At 43.8% G+C, this 27,801-nt stretch overlaps 1 protein-coding gene across 2 annotated transcripts; it reads right to left on the bottom strand.

Annotated features, from left to right (window-relative positions):
• Nucleotides 1-1,143: 1,143 nt before the first annotated feature.
• rassf5 (Ras association domain family member 5) lies at nucleotides 1,144-27,145 on the bottom strand. 2 transcript variants are annotated; one of them, XM_085273669.1, is made up of 6 exons: nucleotides 26,248-27,145; nucleotides 14,670-14,797; nucleotides 5,124-5,234; nucleotides 3,941-4,274; nucleotides 3,738-3,853; nucleotides 1,144-3,621 (listed from the first exon to the last, which is right to left on the bottom strand). In XM_085273669.1, exons 1-6 carry the CDS (start codon nucleotides 27,014-27,016, stop codon nucleotides 3,478-3,480), a joined length of 1,602 nt encoding a protein of 533 aa, XP_085129795.1. In that variant the 5' UTR covers nucleotides 27,017-27,145; the 3' UTR covers nucleotides 1,144-3,477. The 2 variants fall into 2 exon arrangements, with proteins under 2 accessions (XP_085129795.1, XP_085129794.1); XM_085273668.1 differs by having other exon boundaries at nucleotides 5,124-5,237; nucleotides 26,248-27,144.
• Between the last annotated feature and the right edge of the window lie 656 nt (nucleotides 27,146-27,801).

Raw genomic sequence — 27,801 nt, 5'->3', positions numbered from 1 at the left:
GCTGGGCTTCGTATTGACACTGAACTTGGAAACCCTGATTTTAAATGTATAATTGCGCCCTCAAATTTGATAAAAGACACTGTGTCTGATTTGATTTAACACTTTATAAGGTTATATTTATGTGTCTGGAATTACTCATGCATGTGCTATTTGTAACTGATGAGCATGAATGTGCTTTATAGTTTTTTTCTGCTTTTATGTAAAACAGTAAATGTGAAAAGCCAATGGATAAAAACAATAATCATATTTTAGCATTAAAAACATCGATAACACTTTATAATAAGGCCTGCAACTAAGGGCATACTTGGCTTTTTAAGTCTTTACTTAATGTTCACTATGTTGATGTGCATGATGGATGTTTTATTTCTCCCTTATTAACCTACAAGAAAAAATAAATACCATAACATTTTGCAGGGCTATGTGACCTTACATTGATGGAGCTAAGGCTAATGTACTGTTTTCCCTTTCACATCACTGTTCAAGCCATCAAAAGGATTTCACAGGAAAGGAGTGTCTCTTTCCCTGTAAAATACCTGGAAGTCAGGCAAAGTTAAACCACTCCCTAAAATGCCCAATCCAAAAAGTACAGTGTGTTTACAATGTAAGCCTGGGAAATGTTGTTTGTTTCTCCACAAAATTACCAAGTACTGTATAAAATTATTCATGCAGTGCTTACAATTGCTTGAGCATCAGTATAATTTCTGTCTCCTTTTTTGTAAAACACCCAGAATTTAGGCAGAACCTAAAATTACTTTTGCACTACTTAAACTTACTTACAGTATAGTTATGCGTTTTGAGGGTAAAAACAAACAAACAAAAAACCCTTACTTGGTAAATATACAAATTCATAATTCAATTTAATTCCAGGGGAATTATGACCTTAGTTATGGGACATATTATAAAGTGTTGCCAAAGTATAATTTTGATTAAGGAGCTTGCACATACTGGTGAGTACTGTTGATTTAGAGCAGCTGTGACTTTACATTGAGCGGTGGTATAATAAATTTGTTAAGCTCTATGTCTTTTGTACACAGACCTCTCTTGTATCGCAGTAAAGCATTTAATAAGTATTGATTTAACAGTATAAGATTGTTCACTGAAATATTTTATACTGCTGTAAAGAAAAACAAACAAACAAAGGAGAAAGTTTCAATAAAGGAATTTCCTTTTTTTTAATTTCATTTTCAGATTTTGTACAATTCTACTGATACACACACACACACTTCTTCAAATAAAACAAAATAAAATCGCAATAAAAGCATCAGGTCTACACATCCCTCACATAATAACAATGTGGATGGTGTGAACCGTGAAATAAATAACTAACACACACACACACACACACACACACACACACACACACACACACACACACACACACACACACACACGGAGGGTTTGGTGGAAAGACATGAGTGTTACAGGACAGAAAGAAAAATGAGAGAAACAGCACCACCCGAGGGACACAGGTTTGCACACATGCGAAAGCACCCATACATTTAACTCGGGCACCTGTGTGCTGAAACACAGTACATAGATACACAGGGGCACAAGAAAAAAAAGGCACTGCCAGCAGGAACAGCTCAGGCTTTGGGTGGTGGCGTTAAAAGTAAGAAAAAAAACAAACAAACACACAAACAGTACAGAGGGACGCATGTGCTCATGGACAACAGGCCTCGTGTATCAGTACTTTTATGCACTAAATGAAGAAGCATAAGAACTTCTCAAGGTTGAATGTTTTCTGTGATGCATGCACTCCAGATGTTTTAGCAGCCAGCTAATGTGCAGTTAGGATCCGTTACATTATACGTGCACTAAATGCACATCTTTGTAAGTGAGGCCCAATGATGGAGCGCTGTTGACAGACACACTCATTTTAAAACACTATTCACATGATCCTCACTGCCCTAAATGAGAGTGCAGACACACGCGCACACAGACGCACACACACACAAACCAACCAGTAGGAATGATACCTAAAAATGTTCATTTCAACAGTTAAGTTAAACCTTGTCACTCTTTTTCCAGTGTCTACATAATTCATATGCATTGCAAACACATCATTGGTACATCATAGCCATGTTCATGAAATTTATATATTATTATTTCCTCTTTTTTTTTTTTAGGTTGGAAGGCAGGTAGATTCAAGAAAACCTAAACGCATGCCCAGCCCCAGATGTTTGGACCATCATTAACCTGCGTCTACTGTAAATGTGCAAAACAGAATCAGTTTTCCTCACATACACCACCTTTAATTCAACAAACTTTTGTCTGTAATCGCTTTAATCACTCTCGGCAGATGTGCCCCCTCTCTAAGCTTTGGCATCAAAGTCCTGTAACATTTAATATACAACTCCATCAGTGTACATAAAGTGTGTCGATAAAGGTTTGTGGTTCACCTCCCTCGGCAGGCTTTTCTCCGCAGGTGGGGTTCATGCAGTTTGCAAGTGGAATTCATGCAAGTTTGATTGCGATTAAAGTAAGAGGGGAAATGGAAATTATATGACAGTTATCATCTTGGAACATGTCTGGATTATGTGTATGTTTTGCAGGAGCATGGAGAAGGGTGCCAACTGGGTGTGGCTGAAGAAGCACTGACTGAATTTAGCAAATAAGAACAGATAAGCAGGGGCTAAAACGAGCTTGTTCTACGTGGAACAGGGCTATCTTTTTCCTCCTTTAGCTTTTCTCTGTTCCCAATTCATGCTCCCTGAGAAAAAGCCCAGAATGGATCTCGCTTTCTTATACCTGTTCTGAGATTTCGAAACTCCTTAAGAAAACATTTTCTAAGGAGAAGCACGGGTTGCCAGTACTTCAACTCCCACCCTAAATACCTCCCTTAGAACTCCAGAGAGATAAAATAGCACATCTGCTGATAACTGATATATCATTTCCAGGAACAACACAGTATGATTGTCCTTCCATCCCTGCATGATGCAGAAAAAAAGTAATCATGCCTACTGTTCTAATCCTAAGTCTATGTGCAGGGAAGATGAGCTCAGACTCATGCATAAGTAACACTTGCAGTAGCAGCAGCAGCAGCAGCGGTAGCAGAAGAAGAGGGAATCTTTACAAACACCACTTATTATGAAAATCTATCAGTCTCAACTCGAGTTGAGTTACAGTACAGATCTTTCTGTGTGTATGTGTGTGTGTGTGCAAGCGTCCTTGGCACTATTTGTCCCATCAGCTAGAAGACAACACACACTCTGTAGCTTTTTACAACGCTTTCGACTCCCGATTCCCTTCACAAGGAGGCGACGTATGAGGGGTTGTGGTGGCGGTGAGAGGGGCTCATATGCGTCCTGAGAAAGGCTATGCAACCACGTGTGAACATGTGTGCACGTCCGCGTGTATATCTGGAGCTCCAAGAAAAGCTAGTTCGGGCTCTGCTCTGTGAATAGATCTCGAAGGTGTCGGAGTTCAAAGGGTCAGTCTCTCCCTGGGTTAAAGCCATGACGTTATGTGTGACGGGGGTCAGGGGGTATGTTGTTGAAGGGCCTGCTGTAGTTTCTTTCGGTAAACAGTGTATTTTTGCTCCACTGCTCTAATGCGCTCCGCCTCCTCTTTCTGAAGGATGACCAGGAAGTTTTGAAGCTCGGGGACAGAGAATGCATGCCACTGTGGGATTAGGAGGGAAAAGAGAAGGAGCAGATTTATAACACTTCTGGAGGCACTTACCCTCTTAACATTTGCAGCTTAGTAATAAACTTATGCATGTTTTTTTGCCTTCTCACCTCTACTTCTCCGGTCTGATTTTCCTTAAGCACAAAGCTGAGCTGCTCTGGATCTGGTCCCGCAATCAACCTTAGAAGAAGAGGGTGGTCAGAGAGAGGAAGCTTCTGGAAGAGGTCTGCAAAAAGAAAAACATAGCGTTGATATCACCAGTTACTTTTCTGGAAACCACGCGAGCTAGCGGCTGCACATGTGTTGTCCTCACCCTGTCCATCGCGGTGCGTCTGCCTGTACAACGCAAACTTGCGTGGATCGTCCAACACCATGAACTTCTTCAGCAAGCCCTTGATGACCTCTCCTGTGGTGGTTTGAGAGCTGATGTGGAGCTGCTTCACACTGTCGCTTGGTAGATAGAAGGACGTTCTCTTCTCTGAATGCTCAGAGTCTGTAGCTTCCTGCTCCTTCGGCGGAGCTTGGAGGCGGTCGCTGACCTGCTTGGACGCACCCTCTGAGGCTGACGGGTCCACGCCATGGACGGTGACTGGTCGATTGAGCCTCAGGTGGACTTTAATGAAGCCTGTGTATGAGCCGTCTGAAGCCTACAGCAAGAGAGGGAAAGGTCGTGCATTAATGTGTGCAAAGTAACAAAATGCACCCTAATGATGCTGTTTAGGATCTAATGTCCACCAAACTTGTGGTGGTTTAAGATCTTTCAATTTATAGACAGGTTAATGCAGTGAAACATGGAAATTAGGAAAATGTGAAAGATGTGTTTTTTTCTGAACTTAACAAAAGATACAGTTTTTAAAAAAAAATGAATCTTTAGTTACAGTTATGATTTTTTTTCTAATATAAGTGGAAAAACATGACAGAGCAGTTAGTTATGAAAGACCTACTGCATGAAAATTCACAGGCCTGTCAAAAAACAAACTACAAAAAAAACCACCAACCACCACCCCGAAAGCACTCTAACATGTTCAATCTTGTTTGCATAGTTCATGAGAAAAATGTTTCTCGCCGGCAGCAGCCACTTCCTGGTGCATTGCTATTCTTGTGATGTTGCAGACCAGCAGACCAAAATGAACTTTGAATGGTCCCAGGTGTTTGCACCTGTAAGCCAAGTTAAATCAAGGCTTCCAACAGGGAAGCAATTTTTATCATCTCTTTTGTGTTTTTCAAATCATTCCCGTACTTTGTTTTGTTTTTGTTTTTAACAGTTAAAAGCTACATATATAAAAGTGTGTTACTTTATTTGATCAAACTAAGTATTCCAAAATACTATTCCTAATTTAATATTTTACTTTCTACACTACATCCAGGTTTGTTTGGTTGTTTTTAATATGTGTGCATTAATGAAAAAAAGGGAAGCTAAAATAATAAGGTTTCATTGTGACTTTGAGACTGAATAGTGCAAATTTACAAATTTGTTTAAAAAACAAAACTCTCACCAATTTCATTCCATTTTCTGTGACTTGAGCGTTATACGCTTCAATCCTGGCCCGCACTTCTTCCACTGATAGGTCTTTTGTCGCTCCCTTCTCTTCTTCCTTTGCTGCATTCTGCTGTGAGGCAAAGAAAAAATTATTATCAGCACTGCACCACTGTCGCAAGTAGCAGGAATGTTTTATCTTTAACCAGCAGATGGTGCCGCTTCAATCTATCCAGAAAAACAAAAACGGTCTAATAGTCTTTGCTCAAGTTTCTGAAGAAAGATGAACCACAATCAGGAAAAACCCTTTCACCTTCCACACAGACTTGCAGACCTAGTGGGTGTCATGCTTGGCTCACAAATAAGACTAAAGAGAATCTAGGCCAGTTCCTGCAGGGTGGTCTCTCTTGACACTACCCTGCCCTCCATCTTTGCCATCCTCACACAGAAAAAGCTGACTCTGACTGCAGCTGATGGGCTTTGAATACGCGCTAAAGCATAGTTACACTAGCCCGCAGCTCTGCACGGGGACAGGAAATGTTGTGAATGGAGCTAATCGTGCATTCAGCATCTCAGCGCAAGAATATTGACAGCTTTGCCTCCCTCTTACTCATTTCCCTTTGTGAATAAGGATGAGAACAAGAGAGAGAGAGAAAGGAAGGATGCAACGAAAGGAGACGAGGGGGAGTCAAAGAGTGGGAGGCAGCGAAAGAAGGGGTAAGGAGTGATGAAAAAGCGGCTGCTGAGCCAGCCTTAGCAACACAGAGTTTGACTAGGTTATTTATAGTACAGTGGGATGCATCCTCTCTATCTCACAATAGCTTTTTTTTTTATTTATTTATGTAAAATTTCCTCCCTTCTACTTGTTCGTTTGCATTTTCCGGGGAGGTGGGAGAGAGAGATTATGTGTCTTTGTGTGTGAGAGAGAGAGAGAAAATGTGATGCAGCTATGGTTTCTAGAGGGAAGTCCTCAGGTTGAAGATGAAGTCACTGTTTCTTTTTTCAATGGAAATGCAATAAGTGCACCCTTATGGTAACAAACGACACAAATAAAAGGACCCATTCTGGCTAAAACTGGGCATCTGGCAGGGGAAACGCTGCACTGCTTATTCTTTTTGTTGCTCTTCTTATTGCGCTACCAGACTCTGCCCAATTATAGTCCCACAATTCTGTAAAAATGCCAAAGTTGCAGCAGTGCAGCAGAATGAAGGTGGCGCCTTTGAGAATAAAATGTTTTACTAATTAGGACCCAAATACGAGTGTTTTTGCCTCATATCTGGATCATGAATGTAAGTATCTCTGTCATGGGGGAATTTGAAGCCTTCTGTTCTGCATCTCACAAGACCCATAAAAAGCCACTGAGTTTACTGACCCAGCTGCATTCATAAAAACATAAATAAAATAAAGAGCACATTGTGCAATCCAAGGTTAGGAAAGGAATCTGAGGGATACGGAGGAGCGGACTCGTATCGAGAATTCCGTGCAGTGGAAAGCAACAAAATGCAAAGAACCTCGCAGGAATTCCTGCGTTTGTATGTGAGTTTATAAATGTATCAGAAGCAGTGCCCTGCCCTGCCTGTCTGCATACCAGCGAGAGTGATCAGAGGACAATAGAGCCGGACAATAGTACAGTTTTCGCTCCTGTGAGGTCGGCAAAAGCCCTGACTGTGACCAGGTCGCAGAGGCGCACAGAGTCTGCAGAGGCATTCCAGGAAAACACATCTGATGGACTTGCACTGTAGATTATTGGCTCCAGAGCTAAGTGTTTCACTACATTAGATAGTTAGATATCTTTAGACTGTAAGTGCTTGAAAGTCTCTTAGCCAATGTGCAAGCACACTTCCATCATCTAATGCATACATGTAATAAGTTATCTGATTATACTGTCTCAGTCTCATATGAAACAATCAGCTCTTGTTGCCATGTTGGTTTTTATACGCTCCTGTTTTCATAATTTAGATACCACACTTTTACCACATAAACAGCTTTTATTATGCTACTTGATTGAGCTTCACTGTGTTGGCGAGGGCGCTTGAGGCAAACCTGAAGCAACTCAAATTTGTTCTTGTTGCTGAATGCATCTAAAGGTACATGTGTATCTAAAAAGCATGAAAAATATAAATAAAATATCTCTGACTGTTACATAAGAGTCTCTCACATACACAGACACAGACACAGTCCCTCCAAGGTGACGCAGATAAGTGTTGATGCTCTCACTCTTGTGAAGCTCGACAAGAGGTTTTACGACTGCTTGAAATATCACGGGAGTGTAGTCGATATGAAATCAAGTATCACACCTGTCTGTGTGTATCACCTGACCAGCTTTTTAACTCAAACTTGTAAGACCGACAACATGACGAGTGATGAGCGTTTTCACAAAAATACAAACATTTTGAACAGTGTGCGATGGTCACATGCAATCACATACATAAAATACACACATGGACCTATGCACACGCAAACTGTCAGCAGTTTGTTTCAGAGCGCTGTCTTTACAGGGTCAAGTGTCAAGGAGAAGTGCAAGCTGATTCTATTTCACAGCCCACAGAGCGCTGTGTGTGTGCCATCACTGCCAGCAGTGCAGGTCTGTGCATGAGTGTGCACTCACACAACAAACGCACAAAAACCTAAGCACCAGCATCAAAATAGATTTACTACCACAACTTATTGCATTTTTTTATGATGACTGAAACTGCAGATATCTACCGTTGTTGTTCGTGGTCTCACTGCGATGCTAATTTAGAGCAGGATTGTAGCTCAGTTTTTAATATGTTGTATGTTTGAGTGCAAGCAGTAACAATCATCTGTGCAATGACTAACTAACACGAGAGCTACAGTTGATTCAGCTGGTTTGGATTTAGCATCACTTGATGCTCTGGACTGGGCCCCACAGGTAGCTAGGTGGCTAATAAGGCAAGCTACGTGACACAGTAACACTTGGTTGTACACTGAAGAAGTGAGAGATTTCACGACAGGTTGATGTGTTTGGATCATATCAGAGTTTCTATTAGCTAAGATAATGTAGGAGGAAGTAATAGACACAATATTCTTGTTTTATTAGCATAACACGGTCTGTTTCTGAATAAAAGGTTACAGGTTTCTGGGTGAATATCAGTGTTATAACTCATTTATTTGGACCATACCAGAGAAACACACACACACACACACACACACACACACACACACACACACACACACACACACACACACACACCAGTTCACTTCCTTATGCACAAAACTTATGATAATGTCTCTATTTACAAGATGCATCTCAGATCTTTGCATACTCCTTTTCCATATTGAAACACGAGGATAAACAGAGCACTTTGCTCTTTAAAGACGCACTGCCCCACAGGGCTGCATTTAACGCAAGCACACAATTCAGTTTCTATTGGGTATGTAGACTAGCTACCATGTTGTCTAGCTAACAGTGCTACTACATTATAATTCATATAATATTTCTTGGTTACAGGGCGTCGGGGTCATCAGTCTCAATCAGCTGGCAGCTTCTGTTCTCTCAGATCAGGCAAGTCAGCCTCCTTAGGCTGTGAGCCTGGCTGCAACCCTAACTCCACAACCTGACAGCATAGCTGGTCAATTATTCAGAGATTATACCTTCTCCAAGTCAGACACCAAAGGCAGCACAAGGCAAGGACAGCAAAGAAGGGGGATGAGCAGGTTTTACATGAACACCAACTGTCTGTGTTGGTTTGTCAGGCCGCCTCCCACTTCCTGGGTCTCTTTTCTCTTTTTCGTCTATAGTATTGACAGCGCTGCTTTTCTTTCAAGTGCTACTTTAAATACTTTGGTTATGGTTTGTTACACAATCAGGTCACTGAATGTACAGTAGAGCTAAACTAAATCTCAGGAAGTGTGAAGACTGCCAGTAAAACCAGCAATGGGTTGCTATGGTAACTAGAAAAGTGCAGTTAAACAGTATATACACACACACACACACACACACACACACACACACGCAGGCTTGCTCTCGTGCAAAAGTATCAGCTTTGCCTCTATGGAAACCTCTCCACTCCCACACACTGTAGAGAAGAAGCCTCCATGAAATCAGTCTGTTAAAAACAAGCAAACCTGACAAGCCAACAGATCAACGTTGAACAATACAGCTGTATTACAGTAACCCCTTCCTACTTTCTCACACACACACACACACACACACACACACACACACACACACACACACACACCTAGAGGCCTACTTAACCATGCACAAACGCCACCGCTTCCTCTCCTAACTTCTCCTTTTTGGATAAAAGTTTTGTTTTTTTAAATATAGAAAAAGTGCAGTAGAGTTTGTTTGCCGGCACGATTGGCGCACTGACTGAGCTTGCTCCGATATTAAAATTTCAATTATCAGGTTGACTGTACTCCTGATTCTGTACCTTAGTTGTTTGCCTAGGCTTGCGGAAGAACGAGGTCTTGGCTGTGAAGAAAGTGAAGTCCTCGCTCTCGTCATCCAGGCTGCAGTACCCACTGCTCATGCTGTTACTGCTGGTCATGGAGGGGGTCAGCACTGTGTTGACGGTCATGGAGAGGTCCGAGGACAGCCTCTGGCACCAGAAAAGCACCAGAATAGCACGTTGGCAGCTCGAGGAAGCGATGGGTTGTCTCGAAGTGACGCTTGGGCACAGTCAGAGTCTACACGCGTACAACTGCCCTTTACTCATCCAGAAATAGTCTGCGCTCCTGTGCTGATGCATCCAGAGGGTTTAGATCCCACCTGCGAGGGCGAAACAGGTGAACTCTGCTTCGATTCGGCACTTTGGGTGCTACCGGAGAGACGACCAGGAAATGCAAGCGCGAGCAACAGACGTGTCACTTCCTCCTGTCATGCGTGTGAGTGTGTGTGAGAGTCACAAACAGGCCATTCTGTATGTGCACCTGAGTATTCTCAGCTAGACATACAGACACTTTTACGCAAAGCTTGTAACTACCTCACACGCACGCACGCACAAACGTAGGCACACGGCGGAGTGATGGAGTCAGCTTACAGACTGGTTTCAAGTTAAGCTCGCTCACCTGAGAGCACCTGTTATGCCCACAAACACACACTCGTTAAGGCATGCATGCAAGCAACACCACATCCTGCTTTGATCCTGCTCTGTGTCTCTGTGAAGACCCACTGAGAAGGAGCGAATAACAGTCCAACTAAAGTCCCTCATGCACAACCAAGTCAATTATGCTGGCATTTATTTGTGTAAGCATCCATCCGTCCCCAGGGTCTTGGGTAAATAGCAGCAGCAGAGCTCCTCGACTGCAGAAACGAGATGCTCACAGATCCCCTGCTACCTCCTCTCTGCTCTCCTTCCCATCGTTTTGACAATGTTACCAAAAAAAGGACAGAATCCTCACACTCAGCTCCTCTCTTTCTTATCCTCTCCCTCTTCTCTCAGCCTGTCTTTGCACCAGCTTCACCGCCTCACTCTCTTGCAACCTTGCTCAACCATCTGTGGTTGAGCGTGTTATCAGTCTGCAAGCGCCCTCCCCCTTCTCCCTCTACTCTCTCTCCCTCCCTCTCTCTCTCTCTTCCTGTAAGCGACTGCACCCTGCAAAGCATGGCCACTTCCTCTCACAGAGGGGAAAGAGAGAGGTATGTGTAAATAGAAAGAAATGCTGATGAGTGAGAGATATGAAGGCCCGTAACTTCTGTATGACATACAAAACACGAGCACAAACAGGAAGCAGCACAAAAGCCGGGCAAGATGGCTGCTCTGCAACTGATATTTGGGTGCAGCGTGCAACGGTTGACTGGAAACCATCATAACCGCCGTAAATGTCACTTTTATGTAGAACCATCCCGACTCTTAATTTGTCAGCACCGAAACACAGGCAGGGACCGACACAGTACTACAACAAAAAGGTGCACAATCATTGCTGTTTTGGTGATGAGGGATAGGCTTATGGTGCCCACAGAGAGAGAAAGAAAATGAAGAATGATGGCTGTTAGCATAGAGATTACCGTGACCCCTAACCTCAGAGCGACCCTACAACCTGCCCTCTAACTCTGGCAGCGACCCCCTTGCCAAAAAGCAGCCGACGCTTGCTGCTGCTGAGATTGATGTGCCCATCTGTCTGTCGGCTGCTTCGGTGCATGTAGCAAGATTTTAAAATCACACAATAAGCTTTGGGAGAACTGTGGCATGCACCGACAGTGTGTCAGCCTTTTACTGGGGTGTTTTTCATCAGGTTTAAGTCAGCTGATGACTGATAACCTGCAGCTCTGCTCCTCGCTTCCATCAGCGTAATCAGTATAGGAGAAGAGTGCTAGCAGGGGGTGCTGCACACAAACTAGAACACACACACTACTGGTCTCATGTCGATGAAACCTGGTCAGCGTGATGATCCTTTGTGTGGCTGCAGCAGTCTCCGTCCATATGGGGCAAAAGGCGATCAATTTCTGCTGATGTACACACAAAAAGGACTCGTACTAACCACACACATGGTTACAGTTATAAAACAGAGCAATGGAAAAAAGGGGGCTGCAGGAAACAAAGTGTCGTCTCTCCTCTAGCCATTCAAGAGGCTTTATTTGAAGCACACCAGTCACTAAGTTCATATGCCACTAAAACTGACATAATCTTTTAATGCTGACATGCTGACTAATGGCCTAAATGTAAAATACATAAAAGCAATTTTGTCGTTATTGTTTTGTTCATGTGTAGCTGGACAGATGACCTGAATGTAGGACACCAAGGCAGATGAAGTAAACACAACAGGAACCGGTAATGGCGATTACAAAAACACAGAAACACAAAGTCCAAACAGCAGCAAACCAAGAATCCAAAATAAGAGCACAAGAAGCATAAGGAATGCAGGGGAAAAGCACTGAGCACAAACAAAGGGAAACACAAAGTCCACATGGACAGATGAAGACAGGGCTATTAACCCTCCTATGAGAATTTCAGTTTTGATTTTGTTCTGGGGTCTTTAAACACATCTTTCACTAGTTTTCTTTCCAGAGTCTTTGAAATCTTTTGCTTCCTAACTCTGCCAGGCTCGTTCTGTACTGTGTGGCTCTCTTCAGTTCTTGACACTTTTTGTGACAACTTTGTATATCTCTCTCTTGTTATATGAGCATCAACAATTCTTTTTCTCAAGTCTAAACTGATGTCTTTTGCTTTTGCCAAATAGAAATAATTTATAATTTCTAAAGAAAACTAGTGTTTGTATAAAATAGGAGCTGGTGTGATGAAAATCCCTTGCTCTACTAAAAATAGCACTTGGGAAAGTTTGACCAAAAAAAAAAAAATTCATAATGATTTTGTCCTCTGGGGTTAACTGCAAAATGAGACACTGGTAGGGACAAGGAGCGGGTGAAGTAAACAAAGCACATATAAAACTAATGAAAGGCGAGCAGACAATCACAAAGAAAGGAAAGCAACAAAAACAGGAAGTACATAAAACAACACCACACATGAGAAAATAAACCTTCAAAGTAAAACAGGAAATAACTGAAAGACAAATAAATAACAAACACGCTGAAACAAGGAAAATGATGCGAAACATGATGCACGGAAACAAAATGACACCAGAAACAACTAAAAACTAAGGGAAACAACTGGGACTGTGGCATTTATGTTCCACTAGAGATTTTGATTGAAACCAATAGAGAACAAGTGGTGCTATTGGATCAAACGACAAACACACTTTGCTCCAATTCTGTGCACGCTGTTTTGATCGTATTACGCTCTATGCATTCGCTCACACTCGCTAGATGACCTCGGGACATAAGAGGAGCTGCCAACATTTTGCTGCAGGCCTGCTTGGTTAGCCAGAGTACTCTTGTGCCTGATATCTGTGTGTCTGTGCGTGTGTGGATGGACCACATCGCGTGGGTGACTGTGGATGGCATGCCAAGAGCAGCACACTCACAATCTTATAGGTCCCTAAACACAACCATGTGCTTACACAACGAGTGAATGAGGCACTATTTTGACGATGGATTTTACGTAACTACTGTATCACTTGGACGCCTCCGGACTTGTACAGTAGAAGAATAGGAAACAAGGCTAAAAGCTGAAACTTTGAATTTCAAGTTTAAAACTGTTGATTTCTTCTTTATATAGGTTACTGACTTACCATCATCCATGGATACTAAAAATTACATATTCCTTTAACATCTAAAAACTCTGATATAGAGCAAGCAACAAATAAGGTTCCTGTACACAGAGTTAGTGCTGTGGACAAGGAATGTCCACTAATTGCAGTGTGAGTGGTTCTCCGGCTCATCCTGTCTGTATGCCGAACTGATAAAGTGCTTTATGGATGTGTGAATAAAGCCATTTGAGTGGTCAATGCAACTAAAAAGCACTTAATAAACTCATTAAGCAATCCAACGGTAGTAACCAGACCGAAAAGCAGCGCACATTTCGGTGCTTTATTTCGGTGCTTTTTTTTCCTGAGCTGTGATACACTTTAGATTCTAGCCAATCATTTTACGTTTCCGAGGATAGTAGGCGGGGCCAGGTACGTACGTTCTTTTATGCAGAGCTACAGATTAAAAATGTCCAAGGCGAAGCGGTCAAAAGTCTGGCTGTACTTCACAGCAAAATATGCAAACTCAGCAGCAACAAGTGCTTTAAGCTGATACTGTGATACTGTCAAAGGAGGTAACACCTCAAATCCGATGAAACACCTGGCAACGCATAGCGGTTTTTTTTAAAAGCCGAGAAATGCGCCGTATTTGATGGCAGCAGCAGCCGTTCTTCTCTGCGTGAGTAGCTTAATGTTGTTTGTGTGTAATTTACGTTGAGTAGGCTAACCACGTTATTACATTAATGCATGTAAGGTGAACTAGCAAACATCATCATAGCTACATGCGGCTGTCCTCTTGTTTGATGGCAGATACTCCCTTCACCCTGGCAAAAAAGGCTAAAATGACCAAAGAAAAAGTGGAAAACAGTTAAACATGAGAGGTTTAGGACAAAGTTTGTGTTTTTTCCATTGTTTAAGCACTGCTTCCAGCCAAGAGTGATACCATATATGCCCCATAGCTGCAGAAAAGGCTAACATTGTTATATTTTTACAAAAAACAGCTGAACATGAGAGGTTTTTGGACCAATTTTGTGTTCTCCATTCTTTAAGCACCGGTTTGAGCGTTTCAAAAGTACCGATTTGGCACCGGTATCGGATAAAACCTAAACGATACCCATCCCTAGTTAGGACATCCAGAAGCAAACCTCTACACTTCTGGAGAGAGTTGGTGGAGAGCCAAAGCTGGGAGAGAGAGGGCGGCAAGAGAAGTCATGAAAGTAGGAGAGCAGACGCTAATGTGACGTAGCATATTTTGTCCTGGGAACACTTTGTGACCAAAAAAAGCAAATGAGTGCATAAATACATTCTTAAGTGGAGAGTTAAGGAGGAGAGACCGCATGCAGTCAAAGTGGAGGATGGTTATGTAAAAGTGTGGGCACGGAAGGAAAGAACTCTTCCATTACCCAGCCCTGACTCACGTACACCTCTGCTGCACACGTCAAAGTGCTTACTCTTCCTCTGTACCCCCCCAAAAATGGCACCCATTTCCTGTCATGTCTTTTAAAATACTTACCCTGAACTGAGAGGCTGTGGAGGAGCTGTGCCGTCTGGGAGAAGGAGCTTCCTCAGGCTCTCTGTCCCTCTTGTTGCAGTCAATCTGTACTTTACTTTTACACTCCAGGTGACATGTGTAGCTGCAGTCTGTTGATCACACACACAAAAACAAAACACTCCAGTCAGAGACAAGAACAGAGGCGCAGAACCGAGAGGGAACAGCAGCGAATTTAATCATGTGGTGATTTAATAATGTGGCCCCTGTGAAAGTGTGAAATGGTGATTAGTCGCATGTAAGTTATAAATGAGACCCAGTTCTGACTTAATCAAAGGTGAAATCATTCAAAAGATCCATTTGCACAGAAATCTGGCTCCATCTAGTGGCTAAGGGCAGACTCACAGCTTATACAGTGTTAAACTGCTAAGAGATTATATGCATGCGTGTAGTGATTCAGGAAAAATGGAGGCATTGATACCTGAACATGTGCTCTAATCAAGCAACTTTACCTGATACTGACTAATTTAAGGCCCGGTGAAATCTGGCTGTCATAATATTACTGCTCAGAGAAGGGATCAGAGAAGTAAATTCCCCTCCAGTGGAACTACATTAGTCAGTCAATAACGAACATGTCACATCCATTAAAAATCAAATGCATAATGTAACACAGTCTTAATGCACCGCAACAACTGATGGGCTTACTCCATTTAAAGGGAACAAATGGTGCAATGCTGCCATTGGTCAACTCCCATCGACCGCCCAGCTAGAAAAGAATAGATTCAACTCCCCCCCCCCCCCTTTAAAATGTCCCCAAATAGTCCATCGTTGTTCTTTAATTTCTAGGTGGTTCCGCGTATGTCAGCGTCTGTTTATTTATGCCCTGCTGACTTTATTGTGGTCAGAGACTTTCCCCATTGCAACGCGCAGCCTCAGATCTCACTTCTCCTCCGCCGGTGAGATAATCCATGCACAAGGATATAGTAAAAAAAAAAGATTACTATTATAGAGCTGCACGGACAAAGAGAGAAGTGTATTTTGTGGAAGCTCTGAGTCAGACGCCTTTCATGGTTTTTGAGCTTAAAGCTTCATAAAGGACACACAGTGCGCTATACTGCATGCGCTCGGCGAGATCAAACCTCAATCCGCATGTGTTGTTTTCTGTTACACCTCTTTGCTGCAGCTAGAGCTGAATGAGTAAGGCTGAGCCCTGCATGTTGTTTTTCTGTCTGCTGTTCTTAGAGGAGGGAGGGAGGAAAGAGGGGGGGGGGTATCACTGCGTCTCTCACACTCAGCATCAGTAACCATAGTAACAAGCTTGTTAATGAAGCACCTTGATGCGACTTTTGTTGTGATTTGGCGCTATATAAATAAAATTGAATTGAATTAATGACCACTGTTAAAGAGAAGGGCTTTAATGCTGTGTGTGGAGCTTTTCTTATTGGAAAATTAGCTAGCAGTTTCACATTATTATCCGCTACTGATTAAAAAAAACAGAAAGGTCTATGTGGGCATTAAAGACACTGGATAATGGTGGGCTTGCTTTTTAAAGCCGGGCTACGTGGGGAAAAAGTTTTCCCATGACAGTTTAGAAGTCACTTCAGATTGAGACGCCTCTCTGCAGTGACCTCTAAACTGCTGGTGTGTGTCTGTAGCTTCAGCAGAGAGAGAAGGACGTCAGTGCCTCACCGGCAGGAGGGATGTGTTGAAGCGAGAGGAGAGTTCAGATAGGGGATGCTCTGCTCGTGACACTTTAGAGGTCACTGCAGAGAAAGAGAGATAGAAAGGAAGCACGCAGGGGAAGGAAAAGGAGAAACTCCTTTCCTGCCCTGCTTTTCTTCATTCACTCCCTCCATCCACACTCTGGCTGGCATTCTGTGCCTTTTTTCCTCTGCATTTGGCTACGCTTACACAGAAAAACCACTGCTGGTGTTTGGTTGGGTGACAACTTAAAGACGGACCCCACCCTTTTCTCTGATAAGTAACTGCAAAAGTTGGGACATGCTGAAAGGAAAACAGCCACAATGTAAGGGTGGAACGTCTTTCCCTGCTCCACACCTACATGATACACCGCTGTCAGCAAGACGTTGTTCACCTAAACTCCACGTTATTCCCACGCTGATAGCATACCTCTGCCTCGCACATAAACAAACAAAGAATGGAAATGGCATTTCAGCGTTTTGGAGTATTTTGAAAATTCACAGAAGTGTTCCTGTACAGGTTTCAGCACCTTCCTTATCCCATTCTTTTGAATTGTTTGAGCTCAGGTTTTTCTTGTATGTTCAGGGTAAATGTTTGAGCGTCTGCTGGCATGCTGGTGCATGCAGGCCTGGTATTACATGAGACTCCTTCAGATGAGTGCTAATGAGCAGGTGGAAAAAAGAGTAGCAGCAGATCCAGTGAACCAGAGGGTTTCTGAAGGTCATGCAGGCGTGCTGACGTACGCACAGGCAGAACAGAAAGAGTAAGTAGGAGAAGAGTAAGCACTTTTCTTGTGTGAGTTTTCTAAGTAATTGCAGTTGAATGCAAATTGACCCCACCAGCCCCGAGCTCCTCGCTGGGACTTGCAAAAGGGGCTTTCCACTTTCTATTCTGGAAAGTACAGTGCACTCTTACGCCGTCCACTCAGTGGAGAAGTTCCTCAATCTTAAATAGATTCCACCCTGCTGGAGTTTTAGATTTTTGCAGTAGGAGATATTTACAGGAAATGCCATTTTACTTCCATATCTTTATGTGAAATTAGGCTGGAAACTACCTTTCAAAAACAACAACAACAAAAAAAAACTTCAACCACTGTCCACATTGGACTCTTCTAAAGCTGTGGGGACTTTTTTTGGTGCTTTCTCTCCCATCATTACAGGGTTCAGGATTTGAATTGTTGTTTTTCCCCCTGTAAAATACTTCTGATTAAATGGGGATGAGGTGGAGACACTTTGCTGGCAGAGAATGCAGAGCAGGTACACGATACTCAGAAACTTTCCTGAGAATGTAGCAAAGTACACTGCCACCAGCCTAGCTTCCTTCTGCGCTATTTCTGTGCTGTTTCAACGTGAAGAAGGGCTCTGGTGTTAAGTGTCACCACAGATAGACCAGTTGAGCTTGGGTCAACAACAGCCGCTGTGAGCAGAAGGAGGAGGACGAGCTCTGATTTGTGAAGTAAATTCTGATCTCAGAGGAGGATGAGGCTGTTTTGTTTGTTTTCATTCTTTCTGGGGGGTTTTTCTTCCTTGTTTAGTTTCAGTTGAAGTACTTTGAGACGTTCCTGTACGCAATCAAACAAATTTGACTATGCCAAGAATCGGCAGGTAGGGCATGTGGGTGGTTGTGGTTGTTTTTTCTGCGACATGGTGGGTGTGGGAGACACAGGCGTGGGTAAAAACAGAGATTATCAGTGAGTTTTTGGCTATGGAGGATGTCTGTATGGTTCCAGATAGAAACGAGGGGGGGCATATTGTATTTACTCCTCGTCTGGCTGAGGATGAAGGGGTTACACAGGGGTTAGGTAGCGATAAAAAAGGGGCGAGGATATTAACACACTAATGAACCTGAAGGGAGCTCTGTAGGATTTAGAGTAGCTTTGGGGGTCTTTGGGGGGCCTTTAGCTAGTCTGATCCCATCATAGCTGATTTGAAGCAGTTATCCATGTTCTCCTACTGCGTAGCTGTTCTTCATCTCTCGGCACATTGGTGAATAAAAATATTACCGTTCCGTTTTTATACTTGTCTCCATCCTTATTCATAACTCAAACCACCCCTCCATATGCTGCCAAATCGGACATGAACAGATCTAATCTAATCCCAAATCTGAATTTAATCTGACCCTCTTACCCCTTTGACATCTGTTTTTATTTGTGTAAACAGTCATTTCATATTTCGTTCTGACATTTTTAATCTTCATCGCGGCAGAGTCTGTCTTCTCCTCTCGCAAAACTCCCATCTGCGAGGTTACAGATGCTCTGAGAATAAGCAAAACAAACAAGACAGGAAGTGGGCTTTATTTTTGTTTGTTTTTTTTAGTCTGTGCTGTGAGCTGTAAATAAATACAGCTGAATATTTTTGTGGGTAATGATTACATCGTTAGTGAATGTTTTGGAATGATGACAGTTAGGCTGCATGATAAAAAAAACAAACAGCACATTTTTAAAAAATATGAAGTCCATACATGCATGTTGGCCCCATAAATGTCAAATAAGCAAAATTTCCATATAAAGTTATGGATCCCAACCTAACCATCACCCTACTATTAACTAAATGAGTCCATCTGAAGTGCGGTCATAAATGGATGGATGGATGGATCGATACTACATGCTAAATGAAATACAGTTACAGTAAAGCAGACTGACTGTACAGTATGTCCATATAGCGTTTATTTGAGGCTGCTTAACACATGTCCCCATCTGTTGTCACGAATGTAAAGCTTCATTCTGTGCTGACAACTGAACAAGCAAGCAGGCCTTGAGAGTTTTCCCATCATTCTATGGTGCTAATATTTCCCAGTTTCTAATTCACAAATGACTCTCAAACCTCAATAGAAGAACGTCCAGCGTAGTAAACTGCACTAAACTGCGTTCCAGTGAGGCAAAACTTTTAAAATGTGCACGACAGAAGCCTTGATAAGCCACTAATAGCTTGACTCAATGAGCGCTCAGATTTGATACTACTTGTACTTAGACTGAGAGAACAGGAAGATTTTATAGCAGCGCAATAAATTTGGCACATTTTCATAGCTATATGGTGTTTTATATGTTGTGCAGTTTCTTTTTTTTTTCATGTTCTGTGTGCTAATGCTTAAAAAGTACTTTATGGTTAATGGAATGGCCTCCATTTGGCTTCTGAGCACAACCTCTGATGGGCTACGGATACACAGACTGAGCCCTGACGACGTGGTTTTAAACTGACAGAGTGCACTTTTCCTAGTTATTTCTGTAAATATGCAGTAGCGCTAAATTATAGCCCCGTGTTGGCAGGAAGAACTGTCAAAAGTCTCCCCTGATATAATTATGTAACTGTGTCTTTTGTTTCAGGTCAGTTATTATATTCTCAGCAGGTTACAGCATCTAAGAAGACGCCCCGGGGATCCTCCACCATTTATAAGACTCTTTGGCAGACAAATATAGACTAAAGATGCAGTAGAAGACAGAACAGAGGAATCCAAATTGGACAGGTTCATTCTTAAAAGGATGAATAGGGTTTCCTTAGAGGGAACACCATCCAAAAATAGCTGCTATCTGTCTGTGGCAGCTTGTACTACTGATGGTGTTTCTAAAGCTTTTGAGGCCGCAGCATGACGTTACTCAGGTGGTGCAATGATGACCTGCTCCTTGAGTCATGTTTAGTTAGGCTCTTATCAGGCTCACACAGGAGGGCGCTCCTACACCTTCCCCCAAAAGATGTGCACACACATTCACACAAAATAAGCTGAAGTTTTCTTTGTTTTTTAGTGGTGGTGGGGGTTTAAGCAGCTGCTGTCACTCCCTGGCTGAATCAATGATTCTGCAGCACCCAGCCATTTCACTCCCTGCCTCTTTTTTTTTTAAACCCATTCACACTTTGTGCTGATGCTACATTAGTCCTCTATTTGGAGAAAACATGGGAAAAATCAATGGCATGCAGCCTCAGGCAGGCTCACTTTAATCTCAAATTTCTGCTACAAATATGAAAGTCAATATGATAATTGACTTACAGAGGTTTTTCCAGGCAGACTGAAAAAGTGCAGGTTAAGAATAAACTCTAGTTACTGTGTGCTGTACACAAAAGCACACAGGGGGTTGATCACCCGTTAGGGGTACTGACAAAGACTAACACAGCTTACCGGCTCATTTCAAAGACAGATGGCTCGGTGCGCACAATACACAAATATTTTGGCACATGGCCGACCTCTGAGGCCAACCCAGCTCAACCTGTCTACTCATCATCTTTCCCCTTGTCCAGAGCACTGACCCTAACTAATCAACGCCCTATGCCCACATTTCCAGGTTTCACAACTTGTACACACTCTGCGGTCATCTTGATCATCTCCATACCTGAGTTGTTAAGCAGAGATCCATTGGAGGATGATCGCCGGAGGATTCGCAAGCTGTCGCTCCAGGAGCGAGACTTGGGCAGCCTCTTCAGCAGCCGCCCCAGCCGCCGCGACACGTGACCGAAGCAGGCGCTGCCAGCCTCCCCTTCCGATTCACCCGTCACCTCCTCTAGACACAGTGAAACCTGGCCGAGAAATGTCCTGCCCACCCTAACGCGCTCTGCTCCCCCAGCCCCAACTCCAGCTGCTGCCTCCCCCTTTGCCTCCTCCTGCCCTGGGACGGGAGGTGCTATCTGTGCCATGGATGGAACATGGTGGCACCATCCGGCAGGCACCGTCCTGTGTGCGTAACCCTCGCTGGAGGACCTCCTGTCCTGCCGCCGGCCGCCCCTCTCTCTCTGAGGACTGCACCAGCGCCAGCCCCCCCACTGCCCCCCTCTGCCATCCCAGCGCAGCCACTCTGCCACCGGTGCCACGCTCCGAATAAACAGCCCCCTCTCCACACGCTCTGCCACCCCTCCACCTGTACTTCTCACACCCTCCCCAGTGCTCAACCCCCTCTTCTCGCCCTACACTGTCCTCCTCGGGTCTACCCCTGAAAACAGTCGTCTTCAACCCTCAGCGTGAGGACACGAGCCCCAAATCTCTGCGGTACAACTTGTTCCTCTGTCGTCCTGCTGCTTCTCTCACCGCTGCTCTCTCATCCTCTCTTCGTCTCTCCCTCTGTCTCTGCTGCAGCACCCACACACTCCGCAGTGAAGAACGGCCAGCTTAAAGAGACAGAGACCCCCAAATGCAACCACTGCCCTAGCTTCTCTGACCCTCTCTCTCCTCTCTCCTCTCTTTATAGCAACAGGAGTCTTTCTGTCCCATCAGTGGCTGACTTTCCTCACTTCATTCAGTATCTGAAGACATCTTCAGACGTCACAGGCATCACTGCAGACGCTCCCAGCGCCGTTCCCCACTTTTCTGTCTCCTTGGTTTGAAATCCACATCATGGCGAAGAGGAAGTGAGTCAGCCATGCTGTCTAACTCCTCAACAGTGACATACTGAATCTTGTCAGTGTGAAGGATATGCTTCACCTTGTGTGTGTGTGTGAGTTTGTGTGGTTCGCTGTGACACGCAGTCCGTTGCTTCTTAATATGCACTGTGAAAGAGAAAGAGTGAAAGCTCCTGAGAGTTCTCGTCCTGCCCCACTTACAGAACTGAGCAGTACAAAGGAAAGAGATGCTCACCATTCTCACACAAATCCATTACATTACAAGAATTTTCATCTATTCTCACTGCTTTTTCCCCACTGAGGTGCCTGGTTTTTTTGTTTGTTTGTTTTTTTAACCTGTGATGTAATGTGTGTTGCTTAAGTCTAAAATCCCCCGAATCGACCTCACCTAACAGGTTCTTGAGAATGTTTTCATTGGTCCTTACTGCTCTAACCACCTCTTCCTACACAGTCCTGCTATCAATATCCACCAAGGGCAACCTAAATATAGCCTGCTTGAACCCCCCATATACATACAGCAGAGTGGCAATGCAAAGTGAGGCAAACACAAAACACCACACGGGTCTTTCTGCAAAAATACAACAAAACCCTTCATGTCCTACATTTCTGCTTCTATTACAGCTAAACATATTAATCACCCTAATGTGTAAAGCCTCACTGAAATGACATTAAAAATAAACAGATTATAATATAGGTGTTCAATCAAGCTCTGTTCAATACTCAAAGCAGCTTTGTACTCAGACTCAACTTGATTTCAACTTTAGACACATGAGCTCCAAAGGAATGCTTTGGATGAAGTCTTATTCAAACTATATTCAGCTCAGCGCTGGCAGAGCGCAGCAGCGGTATGCAGGGACAAGAAGGTTATGAACCATTTAACACAACCCTCCTCCCATGTTTTCTTCTTCAGTGGTGAAAAAGGCCAAAGGAAAGCAGTTGCTGAGACAAGGCCTGTACTGTGTGGACCACAGGAAGAGGTAGGATAAGGATGGAGTTCAGGGAAATAATACAGTCCCTAGACAGACAGGGGGTATGCCCCGAGGTGAAAAGTGTGTGTGTGTGTACACTTACACAGGCTTCCTGTTAGACAAATACAGAGACGTGTGTGGGCTCACACACTTGTTCATGAATGCTTTTGCTGTTGTCATAAATTTGAGGATCACTGACCTCTCAGGTGCTCACCTTGTCAAACAGACCTCTGACATGAGAAGCAGAGACACGCAGAATAACCGATAGCAAAGCTCACAAACGGTGGTCGAAGTACAAGTTCATGCAAACATGGCCACCGTGAACAATCTCTGAAAAACTTATTGATCTAAAATAGTTGAATTACTTGAGTAATCTAGCAGTTAAATAAAATGAGGATTCAGATTCTCTGGTTGTTGCTTCAAAACTTTGGGGCATTTCAGGGGTCTTTTGTTCTTTTTCTATATTATTGCACATCATACTGTGCTGGGACAACATAACCAATGAGGAAAAATGCTAACTCTGACAGTTTTCTTTTCACTTCCTTCTGGTCTCACTTTGAAATGTTTCGTTTCTATCCCTTCAAACTGTTTATTTAACTGAATGTACAGAGAAACATTTAAGGGCATCTCTGCAATTGTCAGTAGTCATGTTTCCTCCTCTGAGGCTCTCATAGCCCTCTTATACAGCATATAATGGCCCCAGATAACACATTAACAAATCCCAAAGCATGCTATGCTGCATTTGACACTTATAAATCATCTTACATCTACATTAAATTGCGAATTGTTCATCTGCTGCCTGAATGTTACGCTCAGGGATTAACTCCAAAGAGGTTAAAATAGCATTTAGGAAGAAACAGTGTAAATACAGACAGTGCCACATGTCTTATAGATGACCAGATCCAGCATATCAGTGTACGAGCGCCACAACAGCACGCTTCCCTGAAAGCTTTAATTAAATATTAATCTGACGTCTGATCCTGTCTGTTTGTAATCCCAGTGATTCCACTCTGGAGAGATAATCCCAGGGCTGGAGACACTCAGAGCTGAGATTAGTGGGAGTGCCCTACCCCTCCTCCTCCCTGGTATAGTGTATAGATTTACAGATGTACGTATGCATCTGCTACACACTCATTTCTTTTTAGTGTGTTTAAATTAGCATTTTATAACAAGTCATAATAATATGTGTAGTGCAGCGGTGTCAAACATAAGGGCTAGGGACCAGAGTCAGCCAAAGCAAAAGAAGCAGTGCATACATTTTTGGACATTTGACTGTTTTTCAGCTTTTCCTGGTGATAAAGAACTCTTCCATGGCCAGTCAAGCTAAACCAAAGGAATTAAGTAATAATAATTAAAAAATTAAATGACAGAAATGTTCCTTTTTAATCACCATCTATGGAAATATCAGTAAAGTTTTCAACGTTTATCAGATAAAAAACTGAGACATGCTGTTAAAATTGTACTTCTTTTTCTTATCGTAAGATATTTTAAGGGTTTAATGTTTAGTTAAACATCTTTATGGCCCACTTAAGATCAAAGTGGGCCGTATGTGGCCCACAACATAAACTGTGTGCATGTTTTCTGCCTATAATGGTAAGGGGGGGGGGGGGGGGGGGGGGGTGTCTCCTACTGGGACAGACTAGCGCCAGTAAAGCAGCTCATAAATGTCCTGACTGTCACAGTCATCAGAATCTGTGTTGGTCTTTATGCTTTCATATGTCGTGCTCCACTGAAGCCTGATGTCACATATGGCTCATATATGTGAGTAAAGTCTTTAAGCTTTACCACAAATCACATTCTCATCCATCACCCAAGAGGCGCAATAAAGATAAAGAAAACATAAACACAGAAGAAAGGCAGCAGAAGAAAGTTAAAGGCCTGTACACCAACAGAGCAGCAGACTAGAAGACTGGGAACTCTTGGGAGATTGACAGATTCCAGTGCAGAGCAAGGCCACAACTGTCCCAGGGGTGCACGCTGCACAGCTGTTTGGGCTTCGTATGCAACAAAGCAAACACAGACAAGGCCGAGCGAGTGAGGCAACCAGACAAAGATGGAGAATGATGGTTGTTTATGGTTGCAGGGCCTCTTGTCTCTCACTCCCTGTCATTTGCAGGGAGCGGGGTGCGTGCGTGCCGTTTCTATTTTGGCAGTCACGGCTGCATTTCTTCCACCGCAAAAATACCTTAAAATGCCTACATTTGGATTGCCTGCTGAACTTCACGGCTGTTCACCGCATTCACCTCAGATGTCTTCTGATAAGAGAGAGCAGATGTACAACTAATTGGTTTTATCCATGAAGAGAGTAATTGTGAAGGGGAGTGAAAAAGTTAGTGAAGTTTTTGAGATTTAAAGAAACTGTGTGTTTTGTGTGTGTGCATGTTTCTGTGGGTATATATGCTCCAGTAATCTTTCTGCTCTTGCCTCAGTGAGCTCTTGCTGATAGCACACTAAATCAGACAGCTCGGCAGTGCCGGCAAACTTGCGCTCTTTTTCCTCCATCCCTCTCTCTTGTGCACTCTCTGCTCTTAGCTCTTTGTCTCTCCTGATTCCCGTCACTTGCCATCACCCACTGTTTGCAACCACATGCCATCCTTTATTTTTCTCCTTCATTTCCTCCTGGTTTTGTTTCACTGTTTGTTTGTTTTTTAACCTGCTTCATTCATTATCCCTCCCTTTCCAATCATCCTTTATCCTGCCTTATCTCACACTACTCTGCAGCTCCAACCTCGCCATGACAAACTACTGCTGACACAATGCCTGCTCAGCAGCCGCATACACTCAAACACACACACACACACACACACACACACACACACACACACACACACACACACACACACACACACACACACACACACAGAGGATGAACGCATGTGCAGTGGGTGTGCAGAGAAGCACAAAGGTACCTCAGGTTGAGTTCTAGTCCAAACTGTCTGTGACAGAGCCATGCAGATATGTTAGGAGTGGCATCATCAGATGCTGCTTTCTGTCTCTGAACATATTCTCACATCCCACAGCATCAGACTGATGTATTTAATATATTGTCCCCATTAAATGTGTCTGAGCAGACATTTCCACTACTCAGGATTTCACCAGTACACCACTGTGGATTCCATCTCGCCCTCTTTCTCTAAGTCTGGTAGCAAAGTGGGAACTCTGGGAGGCACAGCTGCAGAACTAGATAAAGCTCTTTCCGTGGAAGGATTTTGGCTGCCTGTGGTGAAAAGATCTTTGGAAATGTCCTTCCCTGTCACTCCGAGTCACTCACAAAGGCACATGCACAATTTTTGTGTGTTTGTCTGTGTGTGTGTGTGTGTGTGTGTACAAACACACAACCACAGCTATGGTTTGGCACCCAGCTACAACGTGCCCTTCATAAAAACTGTGCTGCAGGAACAAGACGCGGATCTCTAATTCAAAACACTGCATTCACGTGCGCAGTCTGTTCCACGATGTCTCGTGTGGGGAAATGAAACAGTAATCACACAAGTGAATGAAGCAGGTATACACCGAGTGTGTGGCGTGGCACCACATAAGCCTATAATCACTCATTTCCACGGGGAAAGAAAAAAAGCAACTCACTTGCAGTAGCCTGCTTTAACTACTTACTTTGACATTTGAGTGCCTCCACAGTGACCTGCCGGCTACACGCGTCACACCAGTCCTGCTTAACGGGCTTGGCCTCGAAACGGTGTCCTTCACCCCTTTCCGTCTTCACCCGGGGGTCCGTCCCCTGAGAGAAGATGGACCAGGCCTCCATGCGGTGAGGTTCGGGACGAGCCAGCTTCACCACTCCGGTTCTGCCCTGCGTAACCCGCTCCAGCGGAAGACCGCCGCTTTTCCCTGGCGCTGAATGCCGCAAGGAGATGCTCTGACGTCCGCTGTCTCCGTTCACAGAATCTGCCTGCGTCGCGCTCCGATGCCGGTGCAATCTTTTATGTCCACTCGCCAGCGATTCGCTCGGTATGACATTAGTGCCCGGTCCCTTCAGCGAGGAGCTCCTCCGACCCCCGCGGGCGGTGTGCTTGGCGTGACAGTCCATGTAGCTGTTGCTGCTGCAGTCGCCGGTGATGTGCCCGTTGTGACTTTGCCGTGCCCCAGCGGCGGTGCCCGCGCCGCTGTCCCGCTGCTGCTCCGGGCTACGTGGCGCAGAATGGGCGGACGGAGCCCCGCATCCTTCACCGGGCATCATTCCTCCTCTCACCACCGTCCCTGTGTCTCCTCCAGCAGTGACAGACACATCTTCCTCCCCACTCCCTGAGCTTCTCCTGAACATCTCCCAGGACTTTTTCCTCGGCAGGATGGTTTTCTTCCTGCCACCGAGCTGCCCGAAGAACTGCGGACTCGGCTGCTGCCCCACCACACTCACAGACGCCATTATCCTGTCAAACCCCCTCCTGTAAGCGCGTGTGTTCGTCTGTTTGAGGGGTGTCAGTGTGCGTGTTTTCACTCCGTGCCCTGACTGTAAACTCAGCTCTCCCCGCCGTGTCACGCCTGTAGTAGTGACGCAAGGGAAACGACACTTTTAAAGCGCGAGCGCGCTTCCCCAAAGACACGAGGGATAGTAGCGCGCATGAATTTCTGTTTAACGTTTTAGCACGCTAACCAGCCCGCATCACTGGGTGATATTGAACTTGATGACGAGTCAGTGAAATTTGTTTTATTCCAGCCGGCCACTTACTGTAAATGAAGGGAAAGCAACAATCTCCTGAAACCAGAAAATGCGTTTCTTAAAGAATCACAGTTCAGGGATATGCAGAGAAATACCACGGACTGGATGTATAATGAAACGAATAGCTTAAAAATGATAAATCTTCTCTTATTTAAATAGTCCGTTTCAAGTGGGTTTTTTTGTTTTGGTGTTTTTTGTTTTTAATGGGACAGCAAATTAAAGGCCAAGATATTTGACATGCCACACGTTTACCTCAATTTTATTTTATTTTTCTAAAAAAAGTGGAATTACCACCTCGAGATTGTATGCTTCCGCCATCCAGTCAAGTTCTGTTTATGCTGTGAGTCCAGATATATGTTACGGAAGATGATTAGATATGTAGACTTTGAATTTACACCAAAGATTACATCTTTGACCCCTCAGGTAAATATTTTCATCTTGTGTCACATCCCTTTTATATTTAAGGTTTAAATTCTTAAATTATGGACAAA

Source organism: Mchenga conophoros, linkage group LG5, assembly GCF_057382185.1.
Source record: "Mchenga conophoros isolate Kocher_MC1m ecotype Shallow Benthic linkage group LG5, M_conophoros_male_GT1.1, whole genome shotgun sequence".
Taxonomy (NCBI): Eukaryota; Metazoa; Chordata; class Actinopteri; order Cichliformes; family Cichlidae; genus Mchenga; species Mchenga conophoros.
The sequence above is the reverse complement of the archived record's forward strand: the minus strand, read 5'-3'. Positions and strand labels throughout refer to the sequence as shown.